Consider the following 27,801-nt stretch of genomic DNA (forward strand, 5'->3'; position numbering starts at 1 on the left):
TATTACTACAAAATATAGCGTATAAAATAGTATAGTAATTTAAAAATCTTAATTCCACTATATACATTGTATATTCTGTGTAAATAGCTGATGCTTACAAAATAATAAGAAACGTTGTTGAACGTACTTTATTTCACTCTTTTAGAATAATCAAGAAGAGTTTTTTGCCATGAAAAATATATAATTTATGCACATTGTTACGCTTGTATACGTAAATTCTTATGTCTTCCAATGTGATAGATTTGAAATAATATCAAGAAATTTGAAATGTGTATTACGTTTGGAAAGAATATGTTATCTCTGAGTGGATAAAACTATTGTTGCTGATGAACGCGATAAAAATTATATCAGAGCGCACGTGCAGTAATACGATACACAAGCGCACTGACAATGTAGCGCTGCGCAGCATATAATGTTATACAACGTTATCCTGGGAATTTAATAGTGCGTATGTATCAAATCAGCACTACAGAAGTATTAAATTTACCAATAATAATTAACATTTGCTAAAAACTGGATAAATAATTATGTAATCTTTACTATAATGTGCATAGAAGACAAGAGAATTATTCTGTTTCAGTTAATGCATTTATTGAATGATCGCAATTATTAACAAAAACTTTATTCGCAGTACTTTTATTTGAAGAAATAGAAAGAGGATATTTTCTCCGAGGACATATTTATAAACTTTGTTATTTAAAAAAAAATTAATTTAATTAAATTAATTTTTCTTTTCTCTATTTCCTCTCTCTCTATCTCTCTATTTATATATATATATATATATATATATATATATATATAAATAGAGAGATAGAGAGAGAGGAAATAGAGAAAAGAAAAATTAATTTAATTAAATTATATATATATATATTAATTAAATTATATATATATATATATAGAGAGAGAGAGAGAGAGAGAGAAAGAGAGAGAGAAAATTATATGAATAACTTATGCGTATATAAATTATTCCAAGAAAAGATAGAATATTTTTTTAAAAAGATTATACATATACAATAAGTAATAGGAGATGTGATTAGTAAGAAGAGAATCTTATACGCAACTTATTATTAGTGCGAAATTCGAGACTAGGCGTTAATCAACTTTGCTATCATATTAATGCAAATTATCTTATCTCAAGGCGCACACTTTTCCTCAGAGAATGAGAAGTATTATGTCGTGTTAATTGTAATCATGTCATGTTTAATTAATTATTATAAACAACTAAAAGTATTCAACCTTTTTTTTTTAAATATTATATTTTTTTCACTGCAAAACAATTTTCATACATAATAAAGATAATGAGAAATTTTTTAAAATTGCGCAACGCTAATCTTCATTATTGTTTGTTGGACTTTAACTAAGGTAAGAATTATGGTTACAACATCTACTTGTCCTTGTTTTAATTTTTATATGTCAAGTAATGTTTATCCGTTGATGTGTATCGATGATTCTTAGAAATTTCAGAACACGCGATACGTCGTCATCATTCAGTGCTCATTAGGCTTTAGCGAACGATAAGGCGCAAACGGTAGCGCACAAGTCCCAGTTGAGGAGAGTGGATTCGCAACAACGATAACGAGGGGATGCTCGGAAGTGCCGATGCATTCCACGATACCTGTACGAACACGACGAAGAAACAGCGAGGAAGACGAGGCCGAGAGAAAAAAAAAAAGAAAAAGAGGCGATAGAGAGGCGTGAAGAGGAGGAAAGCGAGATGAAAGAAGGCGTCGAGAAAAGGGAGAGAGAAAATCCCTTGTATGCATTCGTGTAACACTTTACCATGAAGCGATTGCACAAGTGGGAACGCGACCCCCATAAACCACCGTCGACCCCGCTTCTTCCACGGTGTGAGAGGAGAGGGCTCCTTATTACCGTCGGCTTGGCAAGAAAATCAAGAAGCCATGTCGGCATCGACATACCTTTTCTCGAGCCTGAGATTTGATAAATCTTTGAAAGAAATCATGGGAGAGCGACGATAACTAAGATACTTTTAAAGAATAATAAAACTTTGTGCTAATATAAAAGTGCGTTTGTAATTAAAACAAAATTTATAATACACATATGCATGAATATTTCAAAAAATATATGTTCTTTCTTAACAATCAAAAATTGGAAAAAACTGAAAAATTATGAAGATTAATTGTAAAGAGCTAAATAGGTCTTTTAATTTAAAAAATATCAAATTTTAAAGGTGCAGGAGATAAATAAAAAAAGAATAATGTAAATGAAAAATAGCAAGTCGCCAATAAAAATATGTGAGGATAAAAATTAAATTAAAATATCTATAGCAATGTATAAAAGCAAAATTATATCCGTAGACATAAAAGAAAACTTGAGAGGCTGTTTGATAGGTTTAGATTTTAAAATCGAGATATCAAGCTGTGCAAAACGTGTCTAGATACTATAAAGTGATAGCTGAGACGTGAGTGCCGCTCCTAGAGACGATGAATGAGATCATTACATTGGTGTGTCAAATATATTCCATAACTAAAAACTATGCCAAAGTCGTATATCAAAGTTACTTTTGTTTTAACGACACGTTGTATACTCGATATTAAGATTAATTTGTATATGAACATTTAATTTTCTTTATGCAGCGAATAAATATGAAAAATTCAACTTTATATATGTATATGTTGGGCATGACATTAGTCTGTATCATTATGATTTTTCCAAATAAGTAACATGTTTTTAAAGTTTCCTTTTTCCTTTTGCGGTGGTGTATTTTAAAAGAAACTCTTTCTAAAAACAAATTTAAAATCTCATCTTCTATTATTAAATTTCATAAAAGATTAAATAATCTTGTAACGTATTAAATATATTTCTTAGCGTCAATTGATGTACTGCTTTCAATTTCTTGCTATGAAATTAATAATACCGTCGTCACGCAAGTGTAGAGTCCTTTCATGTCTAATAGTAAAGAAATTTGAAAAAAAAAAGTTTAATTGTTTGTTTCTAATACCGCGATGAAATAAGGCGTGGCTATGAAAGGATTTATATCTCAACGATATCGATCTGCATTTTCAATAAATCGCGATACTATCAGCGCTCAAACTTCTAGTAGTTAAACGAAACATTCAATGCATTCGTATAATGGTACCATTTATCGTTTCACGCCCCACACAATCTCTTCGCTTTCGACTATTTATCAATTTTATATTCGACTGTATCAATGTATGGATGTCAGTTGTAGAATATTTTGGTGAAACTCGATATTAAATCTTTTACATATATAATTAAAAGTGTATATCGCGCAAGTTAAACATTTTGAATTACTTTTTGCATATTTCTATTTATTGTGAGTATAAATTAGTTTTCTAAAAATAGAATAATGAAATAAAAAAATTAATTTAAAAATACTGTTTTTTTTTTTACATGTGATATACACATACACGCAGAATGTCTCGAAATTATTGGCACTCCTTTAAATTACAAACATTAAAAAGAATATCGGTTTCTGTAAATTTCAGATATCAAGAAATTTTTAAAAATAATTAAGAAAAAATACATTATAATAAAATTTTAATTGGATACGAAAATATTTGATATTAAAAACTAGGAGAGAGAAAAAAGTAACATTTAAACAAAGATAAATATAATTTAACCAAAGCATGTGTACACAAAACGACAAATAAAATACATACATATAATATAACCAACATCATTAAAAGGTAGCAATACTTAATCTTATTGAACATTTAATCAAGATATGTCTATGCAAGAAATAAAATCTCGTTGTGCGGATGTATTTTTAGTATTCTTTGATTTAACATAATTAAATCGAGATCACCAGATTAATTGTATTTTTAATCGTGAAAAAACAGTAGAATTCTCTTTATTTTATAATCAATATTTAGGTAATTATAAATAGAAATTTAATTGCCTAAAAGAATGATATGGAACGGAATCTTAATTGCGACAGCGCGATGGTTACCGTTACCGTAAAGATTAATTCTTTGCTGTATCCAATAACGGTCAAGCAAATCTATCAACGACCGTGCGCGCAACATTGGCCTTTGACGACCGCACAAGTATCGCAATTAAATCTGCCTCACGGTCTGCCAAGTTGATGTAGCGCCGCGTGTACATACATGCATCGGTCTTACACTACCGTCATTACGATTGTTGCCGTTGCACGCCAGTCATATCGGTGCGCGTGAAAAAAAAAAGTTCCCTCGCGCGAAGACTTTTCGCAAAGGTAAGATCCTTATTGCGAGCGCGTGATTACGCTGCGAGCGCGCGTGGACAGCTCTCAGCCTGACGTCAACGAGCGTTACGACACGCTGAAATTATGCTGAAAGATCGCTGATTTTACCGCGCGCATATACATAAACTCCCACACGTCCCGTCGACAGTGTGCGCGCTTAGCGACTTCATCGGCTTTTCCATTATTATTCCATTATTTTCAAGACCCCGAACGCGACCTACACGCGTGTTTACACGGTAGTGGACGGTAGTAGAATACATATACGTATATGTATATTTGTGGGCATCATTAACCGTCAACGTGTCAGGATGGAACATGCAACATCGTCCGCGAGACAGATGCGGCCATTGTAATGCAAATCAAGGTTTATCGTAACATTTCGCAGTGCTACCACACGATATCATATTGCAACACCGGCGGGACCATTAAATACTTCTTGGGTAGCACAGCGCACCTTCGCGTCCGACCTTTCCATGTTCGAGCGTCGTGTGAAACGCGCGCGCGAGATCGTTTCCTGAAATTATGTGCAACTTGAATTGGGTCGGCAATGATGATTAAAACGTGCCACCGGTTTGTAAGAAACATACGCGTAAATTTAATGCCATTTTCCAGAAGTTTCTTTATCAAATTCTTTACGTAACACGATATTTTCTTTTAAAAGCAAACTGAATAAAATTAACGAATTTATTTATAAAACTATTTGTAGAAATTCTCTTCCAGAAATTTAAAATAATTTTATGATACATATGTATGAACGTTTATAATTTTGTAATCAAATAATTTTAAGATGAAAATTTCTCTGCATATATAATCCAAACAAAGTTTGTGTCTAAATCATAAGAATATTGTAAAAAAAAAAAAATTTGTTAAACAAAGATCTGTCACTTCGTGTTAAGATCATTGTCTTATATTTATTATCTTATAAATCGTATTGATATCATAAATGAATAACGAATGGGTCAGCAATAGTGAACATGTTAATTAGTTTCAATACTGAAATAGTTACATAATGTTCATAAGGCACGGTTCATTGACACATAAAGCATGCAATTAGTGGCTACATCTGTTATAATCATCATGCATAAGAAGTGATAATTAACGCTCAGTGAATGACAAATTGATCATCGCTGTTCGCGATCACTCGCTCGATGATTAATTGTCCACTGATTTTTCAGGGAGCTGAGCGGAAACGAATCGCTTCATTGAACGCTCGCTTTAATCGAGGGCTTTATAATCAAACTTGAGAATTGTATGTATGTTAAAGTCATATAACTTTAGTAGTTATATATATTAGTTTCGCAAGTTTGCTACTTTCAATTACACTTATTGTTAGATATATATTAGACTCTTTTAACTATGACATCAACCACACACATTCACACACACCATCTTTTTATATATATATATATATTTTTTTTTTTTAAGTAAAAACTTACCTCAGGATCATTTGATTCCGTTCTTTTATATGTAAACAATGGAGCCAATTTATCATAGAGGTTTACGCGTTCGTGAAGATTTTTGAAAGGATTTTTGGTACTGAAGAAATCCAGATCAATGTCCAAAATATATGGAGTATCCTTTTCGGGTAGATATTGACGTAATATCGAGCTGACGGCTGTAAAGTCATCTTTCTGTAACATAAATGTCAGACAAACTTTATTATAGCATATATCAACTTTTTTTAGTAGATATGTGTCACTTTGAGGGAAGGAGGGGAGAGAATAAAGTTAACATCCCGACATAAAAATTCCGTAGTTCTGATTAGAACTCCAGCTTCCTTTTGAAGAATTTTCTTTTGAAGAGAATTTTCTTTAATAAAGATCAAAAGAGTACAGGTGATTAATATCTTTATAGTAGCATTTACAAAGTGGAGTGCTAACTTCATACTCGATTTCAAGATTGAATAATTCTGAACAACTCATTTGTTTTTAAGTATACTAGAGTTTCTGATAAATAAAAAAATATTTTTAATATTGCGTAAAAGACAAAAAAATTTGTTTAATACTGATTAATTCTAATGATTAATTACAATCTTTCTGTGTATGCTTCGGACTTCCTCATAATTTTTAAAACATTTTTTGTAACAAAAGGTTAAAAACATTTTAAACAAACATTTCAAAACACGACGTTCAAATTTCGGCTTCTATTGTCACGATTTCAGAATATATGGCTAGTACTTGGAAAATTTTAAAGATAATTATTACCCAACAATTTAAATGATAATTAAAAAATTATTCAATTTCAAAAAGATCTCGATGCGGAAATTTTTGAAGTATCAACGAAAATTATTTTGAGAAGTTAACCCAATAGTTTTACGCACCAGATTTAATTCGGTTAGATTTAATCAATTTTCTTGGTATTTTAAGAATTACGAGCATAATATCTTTAAAATGATTCTAATTATTATAATTTCCGATTATATTTTTAAAATTAACATACTTGTAAGACTGTTTTGAAAATGACAAATTTTTTTTCTAGTCGCAAATTCTGAATTTCACTCGATAAGAATAATCGCGAAAACCACATGATTTTAATTATTATAGTTAATTATTATAGTTTTCAAATAAAAATTTTAAGGATAAGAAAAATTTAACAAATATACTTATGTGAATCTAGCGTGTTAAAGCTTTTACGATTATATCGCAATCATTTAATAACCATTTTCATCATCGTTTTTCGCGTCATACATCTCTAGTATTAATCAGTTAGCATGACGTCAGACTCGCAACACACGATTGTTCAAAGATCCACTGGTTTATCACCAGATCATCATGTATGAATCTCACGACTAGAGCAATTTACGTGCTCCTTGTTGCACCGAGTGTCCTCGTATTGTGATACCGGCGCGAGAATGCAATAATTTATACCTGTCGGATCCGCGAATATATGTATGTATATATCGTGAGAATTCTGCAAACAACAAATAAGCTTCTGTCTTTTATTTTAAAGAGTTCTTTGCTATCAAAAGATTATTTGAATATTTCTCATAGTTTAAAAAAATTGTAAACAAAATGTATATAAAACACAAATATATCGATTACAGAAAAAACACGGCATCATATATTAAGTAAATTAAATAAATTGTAATAAATTAATAATTTCTGTGTGCTATAAGTATTTTAAGATTATACGTATACATATATCAACGCAGGAAGAAGAAAGCGATACAGAAAAGAAACAATTTTACATGCTATTGGAACAATTCAACGTATCAAACGTTAACATATTAAAGTCTTCAGAGACATTTTCTCTTTAAAAAAAAAAAAAACAAAAAAAAATTGAATTTTTATTTGGCAAAAATGTCGCCCAGTCGGCGAAGCAACTGTTTGCTACATACAGTAAATCGTGTTCGGGTGCAAAAAGCGTACGATCGAAAATGATTGTCCGACCATTTATTGAATGGCCGTTATAAAATGCTTGCACCGCGAGCACGTTCGCATTGTACGATGCGTTTCGATGAACATTTTCATGTTTTTCTGGGTTTGATCCTCCCTACACGCAGGCCAACATATTCCTCGTGTGTCTCCAATAATATAAATCCGTTACCTGGCCGCTTGTTATATACACGCATTCATCAGACCTTCGTCGATAAGAAACGCACGTCTCTCGGAGTCCCAGTCGCTTATTAATATCGACTTGAATCATGCTCGCCATTATGCGCGCGGGAACAGATGGAGATATTTAAATGTCAATATTTCTGTTGGATACACCGGCTGCTTCTTTACGATCGGTCGTTAGAATCCATGTAACGTACGTACCACGCGTATATCCGGCGTTTACATTTTACGACTTCTTCTTCTTCTTCTCGAGTGTTTTCTTACCGCGCGCACTGAAACGGTCGATCTTTTTTTTCCGCCGTATTCATGAACGCCGATATGTAGGTTCACATATTCATTTACTCAAAGTGAGATCTCATTTTGCTACGAAAGAAAAAATGGCTGGCGAAAGGAAAGATCGTTGGTATACTTTGATTTGAGTTGGATGTAACTAGATCTGTATATTAACTTCAAGCAACATGAGAAGTTTATCTTGACAATTTCATTATTTAATTAAAAAAAAAAAAAAATATATATATATATATATATATATATGCGGTTTTCTCTGAAATAATTGTATAATATCTTTGATGAATATATATATTTATTTATTTATTTGAAAACCGAAAAATAAAGAAGAAACACATTTTAAAAAGCAATTAAAAATAAGGAAAAAACCAATAAAATATAAAAGAGATCAATTGATAACTTGATTTTTATTTTATCTTATATTAATTAAATATGTATCAAACGTTAAAAATAAGTTTATCATTTAAATTATACAAAGTTAAATTAAATAGATTAAAATAATTTTTAAATGTATATGTGTAATGAATCAGAAATTAATAAATAATATGTAACGGATATGCTCGCGGCTAGAAATCCTTAATCAGAGTATCATCTCTTCTTTAAAATATTTTTTTTAAAGATAGACATAATACGTGCCTCGTGACAATCAGGAAAAATCAAACATCGTAATATTCATTCTGTTTATATAAAACTTTTTCAAGCCTACATTTCTATCATACGTCACTCGTATCTTATAGTAACAGCAAAGTCACATTTATTAAGCTGACACAGCCACTTTAACACCATCGAATAAAATTTACACATAAATTTTTTTGTTGCTCATACAAAATCTCTTTGTTGCTAATTAGTCTATTCTCGATTTTTTGCCCAATTTTTAACTCTGAAAACCACATATCAAAAATACATGATGCCGTTTGCCATAACCTTTTATCAGTTATTTAATTAACCGTTGCATTTAATTAGCGGTTCGAGGAGAGGACTCACGACAGTCTTAGCGCGATGCGAGACCAACGTTGTACAGGTCTGCATAGCTATATGTAATTTTAATCCGCGCCCATGTCAGATAAGAAAGGTCGACGGATGAACTGGCATCTGCGTGCGCTTCGCAATTAACTGTGTTTTTATTTATTCAGCTATCTGCCGTTTATTGAACCACGCAAGAAGCCGGATGAAACTGCTCGATCGCTCGACAAGAATTTGAAGAGCCTCTAAGTACATAATGTTACGTTGTTTTTAAAAGTACGATTCGAGAAAAATAGAAAATTTTACGTGGACAGCCCATCAAATCGTAATGAAAATCATAATTCTGGCAACAGTATAAATTCGATTAAATAGCAATGTTAACACTAAGAACGTCATAAGAGATGTCTTTTATATTTATAAGTATCTTAAAAAGTGTAATTGTAAAAAAAAAAGAACATTTTATTATCTCTACTTTTATTTTATCTTTTCTATAAATAAACAATTTAAGAATATAATATTGTATAATAATTTAAGAAATAAAGAATATATAATATATTAATATAATTTATATAATGAATTTAAGAAGCAAAAAATACTAATTAGCCATTGTCTTTATCTTTTCCTCCACTAAAATAATCTGAAGAAAATTTTATTAAATCACGAGAAACTTTAAATTAATTTATTTGCATGTATGTAGTTTTGTGCAATAATGTAATAATTAAATTACTCTCGTAAAATTATATAAAAAAACGAATAATAAAAAGGATAATGTGTTCTACATCGCGTGAAAATTTTCATAAAAATTAATAAACTTTATAAATTACATACAATTGTCTCGTAATAAGGAAGAAAAATATTTGTTTAACATCGGAACTTACCTTTGCCGAATCTTCGATGAAAACTCCGATAGTTATTACATGCAGAGTCACCTCACGAATGTTTTCGAGTTCTTCGGGTGTAGCGTATAAACCCTCACTGAGGAAATATGGTTCAGGGCAAGTCACTCTGTAAAAAATAAATGCGAAATTACAGTAACTGTTAAATTTATTAAACAGAAGTTAATTTTTATGAAACATAATGTATTCAATTATAATAAAACTAATTAAATTATTAATAAGTTAATACAACCACTACTTTCTCCGAATTAACTTGAGAGCAACAAAATAAAAAATTGAGTAAATTAGCAATAAAAGTTTTATGTAAGTTTTATTCGATTGTGTTAAAATGGCTGTGTCAGCGTAATAGATGTAGCAAACTCGGCAAGCGAGGTCAGTGAGACTGTAATTTATGAGGCCACCAGGATATCGGCGATGCCGAGTGGCTCTTTGTGGGTTTTACGACTCACGAGATTGCCGGGGGGGTTTCTGCTTCGAGCCGATGGTTCTCGTAGTTTCTCAATGACCCGCCCTAGATATTCAAAAAATGTTGACGACCAGCACGAAATTGACGCCCTCGTAAATACGCGTTACTATCTTTCCTCAGAACTTCCTTCTTCGCTCTTTTCCTTCTAGACACTTGGCATATGTAAGATTTGACTTTAATAATAATAATTTTTACATTTAGATATTCAAATGTTATTCTAAAAGATCTCCAATAAAGTGATGTATCAATAAGTGTTTACATACAAAAATGCATTACAAGTTCTATACTTTCTCTTGATTATGCACGCAAAATGTTAAATATCTGAAAGATCAACTTTCCCTTAAGAATAATTAAATAATAACGTATTTTTTCACTGTTCACCTTTTTTCTAGATTTTAATTTCATAATCAAATTAAAAACAGCAAAATATTATTCGCGAAGAAAGTTTTATAATACTTATGATAAATAAATCTCTAATTTTTTATAAGTCCCTAATTTTTAATAAGTCTCTAATTTTTCACTTTAATATTAGATTGATAAACAACATATTATTAATTTATTTTGTCTGTATAATTTCAGAATGCTTGCGAATATTCTATATATGTAATATAAATATTTTTTGAAAAATATTAAAATTCATATCGCTATGCATATTGCTTTTATATCTTACGTATTCATAAAATGAAATCGTATATTATGTATAAGCGGATAATCATGATTCATTTTGAACAAGAAAAAGAAATCCATAGGCGTTAGATAAGCACCTGTTAAACAAATAATTGCCAAATAAGTTTTGTATAAATTTTTTCTGCGTTTTACAATTTCAAAATCGACGATAATGCAAATTCCTTTTCCGTATTTACGATAAATGCTCGGAAATTAAGATAGGTTACTGAACATCTGCGATCGTAATACTTTTATCGACATAAAAGGATTCGTAGAGACGCGAGAGTACGAATAAAATTACGCCTTTATTGCTCATTACTGGCGGTATTACTCATTAACGCTCTAGTACGCATTATTACACGTCGCACGCTCCTCCGCGCTCCTCCTCATCTCAGCAATGTACGATATACTAATACAGCAAGTGATTATGCAACCGTAGCTTTGTAATATTTTTCCGTGACGGCCTAAGCATACGATTGCATTCAAGAAAGACTGTAATTCGCCGAATAGGAAAGCAATTTGCAGAAGACCTCGATGCTAATCGGCGAAACTCACCTATGAGCGTACTCTCTCGCGCATTTTTTTTTTTCAAGGATCGCGTAGACTGAAACGCTGCGAGTTTTACACGGCTCGCTAATTACAGGAAGGCGATCCGTCTGGTTTGAAAAGGTCACGAAGTGGTGAGAACTATTATATTATCACCGAGTTTAGTCTTGTCGATTGAATTCGAAGAACTTACTTGCGCGTTTTTAAGACACTGTCTGTAAATTCAATCTTGATAAAAGAATCATTTATTTAAAAAAAGAAATTCTTTTCAAAATTAACAAAAATTAAATTCTTTAGAATTAAAAAATTTTTTTGCCATATTCCTTTATCCTTAATTATTTTCAAGTTTATTAATATATAAAAATTAGCATATAGAAACAAGAAAAATGTCGAGCTCGGACGTATGAAAAAAAGTCTCTACCTATTATTTTTGCGCATTACGCATTATTTGAGCATTTCGACAAAAAATATTTAATATTTCTTTTATTTGCCTTCCGAGTGCGACATGAGAAAAGCTGTCCATTGTAATACATAGAGAAGAACTCTGACGCATTACAAAAAAAAGGCGGAATCAATGTCCCATGTACGTATATATATTCTTCCCCGAAATTCAATAATTAAGTCGAAGCATATTAAATGAGACGATGAGAAAGTACAATTCCATAAGGCTGATAAAATGTGTAGCGCAATGCATCGGTATGTACTGTGACCTCTGTCCTCCATTTTATCAATTATATACACTTCATATCATTACATGCCTATCTTGGTTTAATTAATTTCAAATCACTTAAGTGCCGTTGCAAGTTTGCCCATGGATAATGCACTTCATATTTCATGTTACGGCATCGGATTCGTGTACCTGTTTACGCAGCACCATCAACATTCACATGCTAGTTTAACTGATAAGATATGTTGATTCTTTTATAGAATATCAATGATAAATAAAGAAATTAAAATTTATATTCAAATCGACGACAATATCAATATTAAATGCATATTATAAAATAATAATATTATTTTCTATTATAAATGTTGTAATAATGTTTAATTATGTTTCATCTAATCGGTGGATTAAACAAATTAATTTTCAAGTTGTTGGCTTGAAACTAAAAAAAGCACAATTCATTTGTATGATTAAAAAAAATATTAATATTTTTTCTATTTTCAAGATATATCAAACGTTTCAATTTCTAATTTCGAAGTTTAACTAACAATAAGATGTTAAAAGCAAAAAGTTATTTGTTATAGCGTAAACTTAATACGCGCGTATTTATGTTAATTATGAGAAGTTTTATTTCGTGTAACATTCATTTAATGGTTAGAATACGCTAGTTAAATAAAACATTCACATAATAGATTTTTGCGCTCTACAATGTTTCTGTATAGCAATTTGCGGTCTATGCGGATATAAGGAGAGTATGTTGCATTGTTTAATTTGGTCGGCATTTGTGGAGCGGAACGTGAATCAGTTTACATTCCCGCACATTTTTAAGAATTCGTTTGTAAGAACTCCATACGCGCATTATCTCAGGATTAGATCTAAATTGTTATAAGGAACCACTGTGCCGGAATTAGTCGCAATTATAGTAGCTACAAAAGTTTCAATTTCTCCCATGCGACACGATCCAACGATTGCGGTGCGATAAAATTCCCTGGTAGTTTCTCGGAATAATCTGGTCGTAAGAATTTAATCGGCATTAACTATATCAACAGAAATTAACTGCAATTATCGCAATTACGGAAGTCTGGTTTCATTATACGAAGTATATAAAAACCTATGTAATTAATGCTTGGTTGATCTCGGCATTGTTTATAGAACACACATCCGCTTTACATGTAGTAATTAAATACATTTGTAGCATATAACGTCTCACATAAATCCAAAATACTAAGACAATTCAATGTTGCTTTATTAAAAGCATACTATATTAATAATCTCATTATATGCCTTACTTCATCAGAGCATGTACTGGAATTCGTTCTCATTAATGCTCATACCAATAACAGGTTATCAAAACAAGCCAATATATATGTATATCAAAGGAAGTTCTTTGAGAATTCTTGTGCTTCAATTTATGATACTAAATTCTTCGACGCATCCATACTTGTTGCAAATTGCTCATTCGTTTAGTTTCCGTTTTTTGTTTTGTTTTTTTTTTTTTTTTTTTAAAGAGTAAAAGAGAGAAAAGAGTGGGGCATGTGCAAACTCGCAACATCCTTCTTTTTCGCGCCGCAAACTTTCTGCAGTGGCGCACACACACACTGAGATATAATGGAATTTGTTAGGAATTTAATTTCCCACTGCAACATTTCCGGGATGCTCACCAGCGTGATCGCTTCGAGAATAGTAGAAGTCGTTAGAAATATTTGCGAAATAGATCACGGTCTTTATCAATAAAGATATAGGTATAGAATAATCGATTTATTTTAATTACTTAATAAAAATATCTTATTTCTAAATCGTCTGACAAAAAAACGTTAATTACTCATTAATACTCATTAGTACTCATTAATATATAAGGCAGTAATTTGTTAAGTGTATATCTAATTAAAAAAATATTTTTTTATAAAAAAAAAAGGAGACAAAAAAGAAACTAAAAGATACGGATGCATCAGCTGGTGCTTTTCTTAATTTTGGCTTTTACATTTTCTCAAAATTTTTCTCGAGTGTCACTGAGATTCATAACTTTGCATTTAAATTGAATTAAAACAAATAAGTCCCAATGCTAGAATGTTTATGTATTAGATGTGCCATCTGGTCTCTACTGTTCCTGTCTCGCACTCTTTTCCTTTGCTTCTGACTTTATTTTATTTTTTTTTCTTCAGCTATTTCTTGTTGATCCACCTGTGCGACATATTAGAAAAGACGGCATAATTGAAAGAAATACAGACAGACGAAGGCAGCACAAGTGTAGGATGACGAAAGGTTTTGTTATGTCTGGAATGCATTTCCACCCTCAACTTTTGCAGCGCGCGCGTTGCGTCTTAAGAACATATGTGGCATAATATAAGCGCGCGAGACGGATACGTATATGCTCGTACGTGTGTCTTTCTTCTCATTCCCCTGTCTCCGCTTTTAAGACCGTTCACCGTATGTGGATGACTTCGAGATTCCAGAAAAAAAGGGAGGAATAAATTATTTAAACAGTGATGGGAGCGAGGGAGAGTGCAGCTAGCTAGCTTTAAAACCAGCGCCCAGCTGGATTTCTGGAATGTTTATCCCAAGTTATCCCTTCACGATGTTTCTATGATGTGTGTGTCCACAGCATCTCTTTTCTATATCTTACATATAGTATATTATTCATTCTTAATATATAAAATTATAATCGATATATTTGACATATTGTTTATTGTATATTTATTATATATTTGATTTTTTCATTTTTCTCAAGTCACTTAAATATTTATAAAATTCTCTTAGATACATTATTATAATTTATGATATTAAACTTTTGGTTTAATGCAAATCTTGACTCTGGCAAATATATATTATCTAAATCAATATATATATATTATCTAATTGTAGCCGTTAATTATAATGCAAATTTACGTAATTCATAAAAATACAATAAAATATATAATTTTTAGTAAAATGTAGATCAGAAATTAATTATAAGTAAAAACAGTGAATTCCGGTTCAGATAAATAGTTAAAAGAGGATCGATACTTCAATCACATCAATTCAATAGGTAAAAAAGAATTGAAGAGACCAAATTTTCCCTTTTTTCTTTAATAGAATAAAAATAAATCTGTCAGCTACATTTTTGACACCCGTTAAGTAGCAGGCATCTACGCATTACAGGCGGTATCCACCTGCCAAACTTGAACTGGTAACCCTATTCCTTCGATATCTGGAATCTACAACCCTCTCCCTAGACGAGAGAATGTTCTTTATTTTTTGGGGCCCGACTCCTAGAAAAAAGGAGCCCCTTTTAAAATAAAGTTTATGCGTCTTACTAGCTACGAATTCACAGCAAGTTAAGCCTCTTAAATCTTGGGCAGTGTTAGTTGCGCCACATTGTTGCATTCTCTTTCACTCGACAATTCTCTGTAAAAGATCTGAGATTTAACATTTTTTCTAAGAACCGAGATAAGATTTATATCGAGTAATACTGAATTTTAAATAAATCTAGTTTTTCTGTGTGTGGAATTTAAGATTGTCGTGACAGTAACAGTCAACGTCTGAAAAATTATATAAATTGAAGTTTTGCAGCATATATACATATATATATTATGAATTTTTATATTATTTCTCTATCTTTCTCTTTTCTTCGTGTAATACTAAATAAATATAAAATGTCATATTATTTCTTCTGATTTAACCAAAATTATTAAGAATAGAAATTTCCCTTAAGAATTAGAAATCATCATTAAAATATCATTTCTATTAATATATGTGTGTATTTTAAAATAGATATAAAACTATAGATAAGTATTATAAATTATGCTAACAAATGTCTTATTAAATTAATTTCGCAAAAAGTAATTTTTATAACACTGATTTATCTATTCGAAAATTGTTTACTAATACGTGCTTTTATCTTCGTAATTATATTATCGCAAACAGACGAGGGAATAAACAGGAAGAGTATGTCTCGAGCCGATAAAGTGTCGGATCGTTTTCCGGTCGTTGAAGAGCTCTTCCGTCATCCCAAAATCGCCGATCGTCTGCCAGGCGCTGCTGTTAACCAGGCTTTTACGATTTTAACCGAAAGTACCGAAGAGAAAGGGGAGAGAACAAGAAGGCGTACATAAGAGGACATTTCCGTGCTGTTGTTTGTATGCCGTTTGCGATAGTGATTCGTATACGGTAACGACTTCTTCGTGTTTCCGGTATGTGTGTTTTGCCATCTTCCTTTCGCTTCCATTCGCCGCGATATCGTTCCACGGCAGCAGTGTTTTTCGTGTCTGCATCTTAAGTTGACTTTTTCCATTTCATTGGGTAGCTAGCCGCATTCACGGATTCTTATGATATTCGTTGCTTATTATAGTTTGTTGACAAAAGAAATTCAGACATCGCTCAAAAAAGCTTTAATTGTTATGAGTTTTGTAGAAAGTTTATTGCAAAATATTTAATCTTGAAATATAATAAATCAAAGTGAATTATATTTGAAAAGCAGTTTAAAATATTTTTATTTTTCTTTCTTTTTGCATAGTTTAATAACTTTTTACGTAAAAAAGGCAAAATAATGCTATTTGATTTTATTATACTTCTGATATTATAAACTGATTTTTAATCTTTTTATTTCAAATGTATTTCTATCATGTTTACTTATTTTAAAAGTTATATGTATATGTAATTAATAAAGTAGATAAATTTATAAGAAAAATAAAAGAGTGTAATCGATTGTAATCATAAGCATAATCGCGATTAGAATGCAATGCGTCGAAAAAGTTAAGACTGCACTCTCAGATCGCGTTTCTAGATAAGGGTTTATCTCCAGCATTACATTTACAAGCAGTAAAACTCAAATGTCTCTGTTGGATACAATCGCTTCTTCTCAGATTCTTTTGGAGGTCCTTCGCGCGCGGTATAAAAACGCCCAGTTCTCCATCTATTTACACTTTATCTGTTGCACCGTGATGCAACGCATTAAAAAGGCTGTAGCGGTAAAACCAACTTTGAAGAGCCTTAGAGACGAGATAAGTTTCCTAAAGGCCGGTTTTGATGCGCCACTCCATTCCAAAGTGGCGTGTATCGGATCGAAAGGGGATTTTTTTTCCTTATGTGTGGGTGCATCTATGCATGTGTGTATGGGCGTGTGGGGGCGAGAGAAAAAAACTACGAGGAACCGGTGACTCGGAGTTCAGGTCAGTTTTGTGCCAGCTGCGTTACACTGTTCGTGGAACTATGCACATGTGCGTGACTAGAGTAATACTATAATACTATTTATTTTTTCTCCGGTTGTGCGCAATCTTGAAGAGGCCGATGCTGAATTGGAGGAAATAATTTGGTGCGTATACATAATTTGATGTGACCTACTATGCTCAAATGTATTAAAAATAATTTTTATGATTTTATTAAACAATATATATATATGTATATATATATATATATAGTGGCTATAATATTATTAGAATTTCGATAATTATGACTTTTTATTATAATTCTGTAAAGATCACATATTCGAAGAGTTGTACTACTTATTTATCCAGAATTATATCTCAGCATTTTAAAAAGGCAAAAATAAAATTTTATCTATTTCGTATAATAAATATTAATAATAAATAGTATATCTAAAGATATATTTGTAAACATTTTTAGAAAATGCTTTACGACAGAGCTATATATAATAAATATTTTATAGATATTTTGCATGTTAGATGATAGAGATAAAGACCGTTCAGTCACGTTATTATTCAGTGCTCTAATGACGTTATCTTTATAAAAGTACCTGGGAAATGCTAATGATTAATTCGCGTTTCTGAGTCCTAAGATGAATAGATACAACGTATATTCTCAGTGAGCACAATTAAAGCCTCTGTTAGAGCATAGCCATGCGGCTCTCAGCGATTCATGTGTGGTAATCATCGCCATTATCTACCAATAACATGCAATTAGACAAGTACTTGATTACAAGACGTAACTTGGCAGGAGACAAATGTACCTACGCACGCTGTCGGTTACACACTTTATATACGTACATTCCCGTTGTGCAAGTACGATGTGTGGGATGCACACAGGATATCGTTGCGTTAAATGTTTCTTAATTGCATATTGCAGATTAGATGCAAGTAAAAAATATTTTCGATATAAATATGCAAACTTTACAATATATACAACATATACATACAAGTAACATTATTCAAACATATGTATATATAGATAATTAATATATCAGAATTTGGAGAACTTTTGATATTTTCTTTACTTTAATTTTTATAAATTTATTTCTTGATGCCTTAAATGTTATCTTTTCACATAAAATCAAGGTTGCTTTTTCCCTATAAAAGCTAATTTTTAATATTCAAATACTTCAATCCATAAAAATTAAATTTGTAAAAGTCAAAGTAAAAAGATAAAATTGAAAAATTCTGATACATTAATTATATATTTTGAGTGATGACATTTCATATATATGAGTACATTATTACGAAACGGACCTTTTTTGCACCTGCGAAAGCCTGTTGCTTATTTTGACTCCTGTAAATCCAACCCTCTAACCAAAATCATTAGAAACACAATATATCACAAATGGGATAGTCGATTCCACAAAGATGACTTTTCGACAAGGCCTACTAGACACGAAGCGGGTTTCAGGTAGGCAAGTTATCAAGAACGGTCCTATGCACATATTTTGAAACCGAACCGTAAAATGTTTGGGGGGAGCGCGAGCGAGAATACAGGTGTGTGCAAGAATTCTCGGTAGAAAAAAAAAAATACTCTAAACCCCATAATATGAGAGGGTATCTCTTTTATAAAAGATAGGTGTCATTCCTTTTTCTGAGAGCGATGTCATTCTTTTTTCCCGGAACACCAATCAGTGTTCTTGGAACGGCAAATTGAAAAAGATCATTTGTCATTAGATAATTGCACTTATTGCTTCATCAAATCGTAAACTCGAAACACAAAATTTATCTTCTCTATTTCAACATTTCTCAATTATCAAATCATTACAGAGAAAAATAATATTTTTGAAAAGAGCTAAATGATATAATCACAATTAATTTTTAGAGATATTTCATGTCGGAAAATTTCAAGAACTGAAAACGTTTTACCTTTAAATTCGTAGTAGAAATTGTCGTTGTAGTAGCTATTGTCGTAATGTCGTAATAGTTAAAGTCAATCTCACTAAGAAAAAAGTACATGACAATTCAATTAACCGACAATTATCTTTGTCTTTATCTCCTTTACAGGTATGCATATAATTTCCGATTGGACAGATGGCGTGTACATGTTGCATTTTTTTTTCTTCTGTGGTGTTAATAGAACTTCATTCTTTCGGTTCGTGTATCCATTAGCGGCCCGACAGCAGATTTTATTGACTTTGTGAAATATTCAGTGAGTAAGCGGAAGATAAAGGAAATCGTAAAATCTGTTTTTGCAACGTGAAACCGCGCGTTCATCTTGATATGAATACCTAATTGGCGATGCTTGTGGGACCCTCGATTGACCTTTCTTCACGAACGGCGGATACGACCGTTTGTAAAGAAACGTAAGAATCGTAGATGTACGCCGTAGGTGGCGAAATAGTCGTCGGACATCATACCGAGGATTATTTATCACTTTGAGCAGTCATAAACTACGTTTCGTTGTCTATCGTCCAGTATACTGTCCTATTTCGCGCAACGTAATAACGCCTACATGCGCATGTGCAACGTCATGCAGTTGTGACAAGCACATAAGTCGCTGGATAATGTTAAAATAATTGTTTAGTATAAATTAACTATATATTCATAATGACTCTCTAGCGTAGTCACTATTTAAAATAGTGTAACCATAAAGTAAAATAATTATGTTTTATATCATTAAAACGCTTCTTGCTAAATGAATTAATTATCAATTAAGAATAATTCCATATTTTCATATATTGCAAATATTATATCTTACTTGTAGTTCATTAAAAATATTTGTGTACAATATCGAATCAGAACGGATGCCTTTGGAAACGTGATGTTTTTGAATGCATTCGTTACACGGTATGAGTAAAAAATATTATTTTATTATACTTGCACTATGTTATTTATAAAATTTATAATGTATGATTTAATTTTACTATACGTATAGTGAAAATTTTCATTCAACATTTTGTAATAAATATAGATACTCGTTGTTGTCAAATATATAAAATCAAAAATTATTGATCGAAAATTATAATGAATTAAAATACAAAATAAATAAGATTAGATGCTGTAAAACGGATCGTCAATAAAAAAGGGGTTAACTGTCCCTTCCATCTCACAGCATCTTCATCGTGCAATGACGTAGCTATTAGAGGGATTGATACGCTTAGCTTGTTTAAGCGAAATCAATTACGGTCGCCGACAGGCCTACTGGCATAATCTCTCGGTTGTTAGGTACGCGCCGCCTGTGCGACGTCATCTCGGTAGGGTGCCATCGCCCGGTGGGCTGCCAGGTATTGCGAAACGCCGTCGGCGTCCAATCAGAGCCGAGGATCGTACACTTAAGCTCATATCATTCGATCGAATTAATCTCCTGGACTCTTGCTTACCACCGAGACGCAATCCGTTATCCCTAATTCGAAGCGTTTAGAAAGAAAACGGAACCACCGAGTCACTCACTAATATTAACACTTTCCTCGCCATTCTCTGGGTAAGCGTTTAAGCAAAGCGATTTAAAATACTTTCACCCAGTATTTTACAGATTGTTTTCGATTAATCAATATTTAAAGGTTTAGCAAATGCAATTTCCAATAATACAATAAAATAGATCGATGATGTAATATTTATATTGTTCATATATAAAATGGAAAATCAAATCGATAACTTGAATCTCTGAAATAATCCAATATCAACCTTAGATAAAAGCCTTAGTAAAACATCTATATTCTTAACCCTTACTCCGTATTGTTATTTTTAGCACCTTCTAACTGTACAGGTGGGTCAGCGTATTTTCGATAAGTTTATTAATATGTAAAAGTGTTTAAAAAAATCTGAAAAAAATGTATATACCTTCTTTGAACATTCTAAATAAAGACTAAAATAATAAATTTGAAAAGTAATTTACTTAAATATATTATTTTATGATTATTTGTTTTCGAGAAATTGACGTTGTTAGAAAAATCATAGACAAAAATGATCAGTACGGAATAAGGGTTAATTAAAGACAGAAGAAGTCTATTTAAACATATTACTCGAACTGCAGAATATAATATCGATTGTTATATGTTATATGCAGTTTCAAAATGTATATATATATATAATCTACATATAATATTTCTCTGTAAGAAATATTCTTCTAATTATTCCAGATTGCATATGGATTTGTTTCTAATTTGTCGAGAGTGTTTGAAAAAGACGCGTAAACTTTTATATAAATTCCGATACTGAAAAGGATCGTCTATATATATTTAACATACCTGTAATGCGTACGCATTAAAGAGTAGCGCCCGTAAGTAGCAAGGGTGCAATAAAAATGCAGATGTGGCTGATATTGTAGAGATCGATCGAAGCAACTCGACCATTCCGTGGCAATTGATCAGTTTCCTGTGCACTTAGCTGCACGAGTTTGCACAAATTGCATCGACACGCGCCATCGCGGAGAACCCCCCGTTTGCACCTAATTTCGAGTTAATCGGCTGGAAATATCCGCGATGAAGGTATCTGTTTTGCCGACTCCGTGTACGAAGGGGAGGGAAGAAGTACCGACAATGGCTTATCGGCCCCTTCCGGCAAGGTCGCCTTATATCGATCTAATGGCATCGTACGCTCGTGTTATTTTATCTGTTTTTAACAAATGAAAGTTGAGAACACAGATGTAAAATAAATATCTATGATTAGTAATTGCTATGATGAAATTTACAATAGAAACACGTACGTAAGAAGATAGTAATCATAGAAATTGAACTTTTAACTGTGTATGTAGCTCTTTAATATATACAAATTATTTTTTTAATAATAATAAATTGATTATTCATTATCATTATTATTATATTTACAAATGTAAATAACAGGCTGAAGGAGCAATGGAACGATACCTTAAAACCCAATGATATTTATTTATAAATACATAAGATTATCTGTTAAATAAATAACTTGTGCTTTAGTCTTTGCTGAATTATTATATTTATTATCAACATTATCATTATTCATAAATTATTTTTATATTTACACTGTTTGATATATAATAAATGTCTATATCTTGTCTGCTAACAACTTTACACATAAATTTTAAATTACTATTTCAGAAATTTTGTTTTTGAAATAATAATATTCTATTTAAATCTTCTTTCTGATTTTTCTCTGCAAAGGTTCAAGATTATAAATATTAATATAAAGTATTTTAATTTATTTAATCATATAAAAGAATTTTTATTAAAAAAAAAAAAAATTAAGAAGATAAAAGAAACAGTAGAAATAGGGGTGGTATTTTATCTCTCGATATTCGCTACCAGATGTCGTGAGCGTTTAGTCCATGTAACGTGATAAAAAGTAAGTAAAAGGTGCGTATCGATATCACGTCCGTTACAGAAAACTTCTTTAACAACATATGCAGAAATATATTTCAATTATTACATTGTTATGTAAATAAATGAACAAATGAATAGATTTTTACAAATATTTAATAATTATATCTAACAATTATATTTAAATTTTTATTTTTTTCTACATTTAAATATATAATATATATATATATATATATATATTTACAACTTATTGTTAGTTTTATATACTTTTGCTTCGTATATAGATTTCTGAAATTATTTTCACATATAAATCCAAATTATTTCTGCAGTAAAATATTTCATGAAATTGCAACAGACGTTTCTTCGATAAACGTATCCTCAAACATTGATAACAAAATAATAGAAATGTGTATAAAAATTAAACAAAACTGTTAAAAAAATTCCTCTTTCCACGTATATACATACGTGTAATGTTACATACGATATCCATCAGAACCTGTTCCTACAAAGCGGGTTTAATGCATATTCCGTTAGACGACGTGTACGTCGGCTGGCGCCAGCTATCGAGAAGCGTCACAAGTGCATGTCGCCTCTCACTGGGTGACGAACTTATATTTGGCGGAAAATCTCGCGTGGTGGAGATCGGAAAAAAAAAGAGAGGTGGATGACGGAGCGAGGGAGGGTTTGAGGAAGAGGGGCCACAGGGGAGCGCCGCCAAAAGAGGGTGGAGTTTCGCCGCGCAACGTGTTTGCATCGTCGAAGAAGTAGGAAAAACGGCCCGCGCGTGCTCGCTTTTTTTATGTCCTGTCGCCGTCTCGCTCGTTCGACGGGGCTGCTAGGCGTGGTTTAAAAAAGATTTAGCAGCTCGTGAGAGGGGAAGGTGGAGCGAGCGTAGCGCGAAATTCCGGAATATCGCGGACTGCGACGTCGCGCGGAAAGCGTCGGGGTGCCGTTGTCCCGGTGGGGGTGAAAGAGGAGAGAATTCGTCGCCGCGACGGTTTTGGTGGGACACGCGACGGGCGAACGCGTTGCACACGCAAGGAAAGCGACGAGGGGGGAAACGATACACCGCTTCGAGCAGACCGATCGAGCTCGACAACAGCCAGTTCAACGCGCACCAATCTTCTCTCAAGATATTTTCTTGTGTTTGGCTTATGTGTCACCTTTCCACACATACTTGAGAATGTACCTGCGTACACAAAATCATCTCACTAAAGACAACACAGCGAATGATCTCGAAAGAACTATTCGATGTTGCATATGTAATATTTGCATTTTTCTTAAGGTTGTCGAACTTCAACCTTTTTTGCGGCACGGAAAATGGCATGAAAAATTTTCAAATAACAAAAAGGAAAGTAAAGAAAAATGTGCGTGACGGTGGAAGTGCTGGAAGTGTCCGTCGGATGAAAATTCAAGTGCTCATGTTAATGTAGTTCATGATTCTGTGCGCAGGAAAAATTGTCAGAGAAAGTTTGAATATTTGGCAAGAACGTGTGCACAGTTCCCTTGGTTCGTATGTCAATATTCTCTCACACGTCTGATATAGGTGATGGGCTAAAACGTACTTGCAACAAAATTTATACCTCTGATATGTACTAATATAACAGTAACTTTAATGACAAAATAATAGAAAACTTATATATAATGATAAATGACAATGACAAATGATATTAAAAATTATATTTAAATCAAATATAGCAGCATGACAACATCATCTGAGCATTGCCTATAACATTATACTTTTTTTTGTATAGAAATATTTTTCACGATTAATGTTTAATACTGGATAGAATCAGACGACATGAGATCTTAAAGGGAAACGTCCAATAAAGTCTTTCATGAAACGGAGTTATTAAAGTGCAAGAATGAATGCTAAAGTAAGCAAAAAAGCGCGTATGTATGTGTGTGTGTGTGTGTGTGTGTAATACGCGCGTGTATATGTAATATCAAAAAATAATTTATTTTCACAACTGTCATTTCTCTTCATAAAATTACAATGCCTTTTGCAATGGATTACAAACGCATAATTGAAAGCTTACCGTACTAAGCTACGATAACCGAACTATAAATAAATTGTGTGATAAATACTTAGCGCTAATGACAGTGACACGCGATAAGAGTTTTTTTAGCATTACTCAGCTTAATGCGTCTAAGTTTCCACTCGCAAATCGATTCGTCTTTTTCTCATACAAGGTGAATAAATGACTAAAAGTATTTGTTAAAAATATATAGATAAAATTAAAAAAAAAAAAAAAGAAACAAAAAACTATAAACAAAATATGTAAAATCGTGCGTAGGTACTATGCATTATAAATTTTCTAAAATTTTCATAATTCTAAAGTTAAAATCTGTGAGCTTCATTGGAGATCTAGTGTGTAAAAAAAAAAAAAAAAAAAAAAAAGTAGCAGACGGAATAACACTTTCAGTTATCTTCGCACCAGCGTTTTTGCCTCTATTCACAAAGTCCGGTATATTCGCAGCGTGGATAGCGCGTCGCGTAACGCATGCTGGCGACGTCGAAGCCTTCTGTCTCCCACTCTTTGAATTCGATCTATCCTCCCCACCGTATACACATTCGATTCCCTACCGACAGTATTGCAACGTACCGGACGCGACAAAGATGGAAAGATTCGCGTGTAGCCCAGCTCGAGCAAAACGGAACACGTGCCGTCACAGTGGGGGCGGAGGAGGAGCGAGGATAACACGAAGGTAGGGGATATCTATACCGCGACGAGAGGGGTACCACAGCCGGCTACTCTCACCCTCGCATTTACCACACCCCTTCTACCAACCAGTGGTGCGCGTTTTCTCCCACATAGCGGCGCTAACCGACGGGATCTTTGTTGCCCGCCACGCTCGAGCGGTGTTTCGGTCGTGAGTTTGGACGCTGGTGCCGCTCGGCGGCGATCGCGCGAAGTTCCAAGGTCGTGGAAGGGTGGTGGAAGGGTTAGATGGTGGGACGAAGCGACGCCGAGAGAGGCAACGGAGTAAGGGGAAGGGTGGACGAAAGGGAGCCTTGGTGGGGTGAATCCGGAGAACGTATCCGACGAGGATGGGGACACGCTGCTCTCAGGACGCGCAGAACATCAGAGTGGGTCGAAAAGGACGGGTGTCTCTTTCTCCTTCCATCTATCGCTCCATCCCTGTCCCTTTCCGTCATTTTTCTCACTTCCACACTCCTCGTGGAGAGGCAGAGGAACAGAGCTCGATGGCGGGGCGAGAGCCGGCTTACTACGCGGCGAAACGCTACCACGGCGCTCAGTCTTCAGCGATCAAACCGCCAAGCAGTATGGACCTTCCTGAGCATAGGTCTCTTCTACTCTCAACGTTGTTCTCTTCTTTTCTTTCTGGCTACGGTGACGACAATAAACAGATAAAATTCGAAAGCAGCAACAACTATTCTTGATTGATTTAACGATTTGGAGCGGATTCGACTTTGAAGATTTGCAGTTACCGCCAGATGTCAAGAAGAACTTAGAGATACAAGATTGTTAAAAGTTTCGGTGCATAGTGTGAAGACCAAGTTGAAGTCCCCCCTCTCCAAATCAGTCTTTGGAACGACTTATAAATTGTCCTTCGTGAATAATTACTCATATCGGAGTGAAAAAAAAAAAATAATGAAATTGAAAGCTGATTAATGAATTGAAGTTAATAGATGTTTGCAAACATTTTTCAGAAGGAAGCTCGTTATCATTTAAAACTTCAGAAAATGAAGCCTTGCAAGAATATTTTCAGTTATAAAAAGATTAAGAAAAAATTAGGAAAATTATTCAACACTTGAAGATGATATAAGAAAATCTATAAAATCAATCAAGCAAATATCCACGTGAGGAAAAGTAATCCTACTTAAAAAACAGGTGCGTGCAATAATGCTAAAGTGCAATCGCATATACAATTTAGACGAATGACACGAAAGTTTGTGCTGCACCGTGTTAAACCACGTGATATACTAAATCACATGAGTCATCCTCATTTCTATTCACAAGCGTTCGCGAAATCTCATTCGCGATCTGGATGGTGTATCAAATCGAGATAAAAGTAATCTTCAAGTTTCAAATATGCTGCCTATGAAGATCGTAAGAACGTTAAAGGTGCAACGTAACAGTGATTACACTGCGAAATTCATGATATCGTGTTAACGTTGTCCAATAACGATAACAATGTAAAGAAAGGAACAGTAAAGAAGCGCGCGCTGCGAGTGCGGAAAGTGTAAAAATGTAATAGTGGTAAAAGTGGAGTATAAAACTGCACTACACGCTATTCGCAAGCAAGCTCCGAACGTAATATATCCACTACTTCGTATATCGACGAACTTGTTACTTGGACATGTAATCCGCCGACGGCACTTATGATCCGAGATATTCAAGGCGATCAGATAAAGATAAGTGAGGTAAGAAAAATATCGTGAGAATAATTTTGAATAAATTTCACATTTATTATCGCCATTATTTTATTACCGAGAATTTAATCGAAAAAAAAAAAACCACGAAAATTCTGCTTTTCCTATGATTATCAGTAAAAAGTTACTTATATCGCGATAGGATTTAAAGGCTAAAGTAATATAAATATTTCTATTTCTAATTATAAACAAAATTCTCTCTGTAGTTAAATTGACAAAATTCGAACACACTGTGGGTTTACGTATGTAAATATCTCTTGATAATATATCGAGTTTTTTAAAAGGTAGATTAAAGATTTTGAAAGTTATTGAAATATTTCTAAATTTACAATTTGATAATTGAATATTTTTTATATATTTGCAATAATTTAGTATTTTCAGTATTTTTTTAGTAGAATTTTTCTATATAACCACTTTTTTCATATATTTTAAATAAACGTGCTTTTCTATAATATTTCAAAAGCGAATGCACTACAATATTTCAGAAGAATTTATTTCTTTCTTTTTGAAAAATTTAAAATAAAAGAAAATTTATTTGTATGCATATTGTAACGATAAATGTTGATGGTACAATGCTCATAAATGATACATTTTTCTAACGACGCTTGATATTTCAATGTGCTCCATATTAAAAATCGGTTTTTAAATTTATTGCTACATTTTTCCAGCAGAAAAAATGCAATCGTATTTGTAAGCATTCTTATATTAATATTTCTGGATTGTTCA

At 32.6% G+C, this 27,801-nt stretch overlaps 1 protein-coding gene and 1 long non-coding RNA gene across 3 annotated transcripts in view; one reads left to right on the top strand and one right to left on the bottom strand.

The window, feature by feature from the left end:
• The window catches only part of Mesr6 (misexpression suppressor of ras 6), a 227,755-nt gene that overhangs the window by 156,484 nt on the left and 43,470 nt on the right, over positions 1–27,801 (bottom strand). The window contains exons 1-3 of one of the 2 annotated variants that reach the window (XM_072888814.1): positions 21,630–21,833; positions 9,894–10,020; positions 5,644–5,838 (exon numbers count right to left, since the gene is read on the bottom strand). In XM_072888814.1, the coding sequence (XP_072744915.1) occupies positions 5,644–5,838; positions 9,894–10,020; positions 21,630–21,646 (339 nt within the window). In that variant the 5' untranslated portion in view covers positions 21,647–21,833. Of the gene's footprint in view, positions 1–5,643; positions 5,839–9,893; positions 10,021–21,629; positions 21,834–27,801 lie in introns of those variants that run through there. The other variant, XM_072888815.1, reaches the window with a different exon arrangement.
• Positions 23,382–27,801, top strand: part of LOC140664086 (uncharacterized) — a 38,391-nt gene continuing 33,971 nt past the window's right edge. Inside the window, exon 1 of the long non-coding RNA XR_012046383.1 lies at positions 23,382–27,066. This is a non-coding gene — a long non-coding RNA (uncharacterized lncRNA). The remainder of the gene's footprint in view (positions 27,067–27,801) is intronic.

Source organism: Anoplolepis gracilipes, chromosome 3 (genome assembly GCF_047496725.1).
Source record: "Anoplolepis gracilipes chromosome 3, ASM4749672v1, whole genome shotgun sequence".
Taxonomy (NCBI): domain Eukaryota; kingdom Metazoa; phylum Arthropoda; class Insecta; order Hymenoptera; family Formicidae; genus Anoplolepis; species Anoplolepis gracilipes.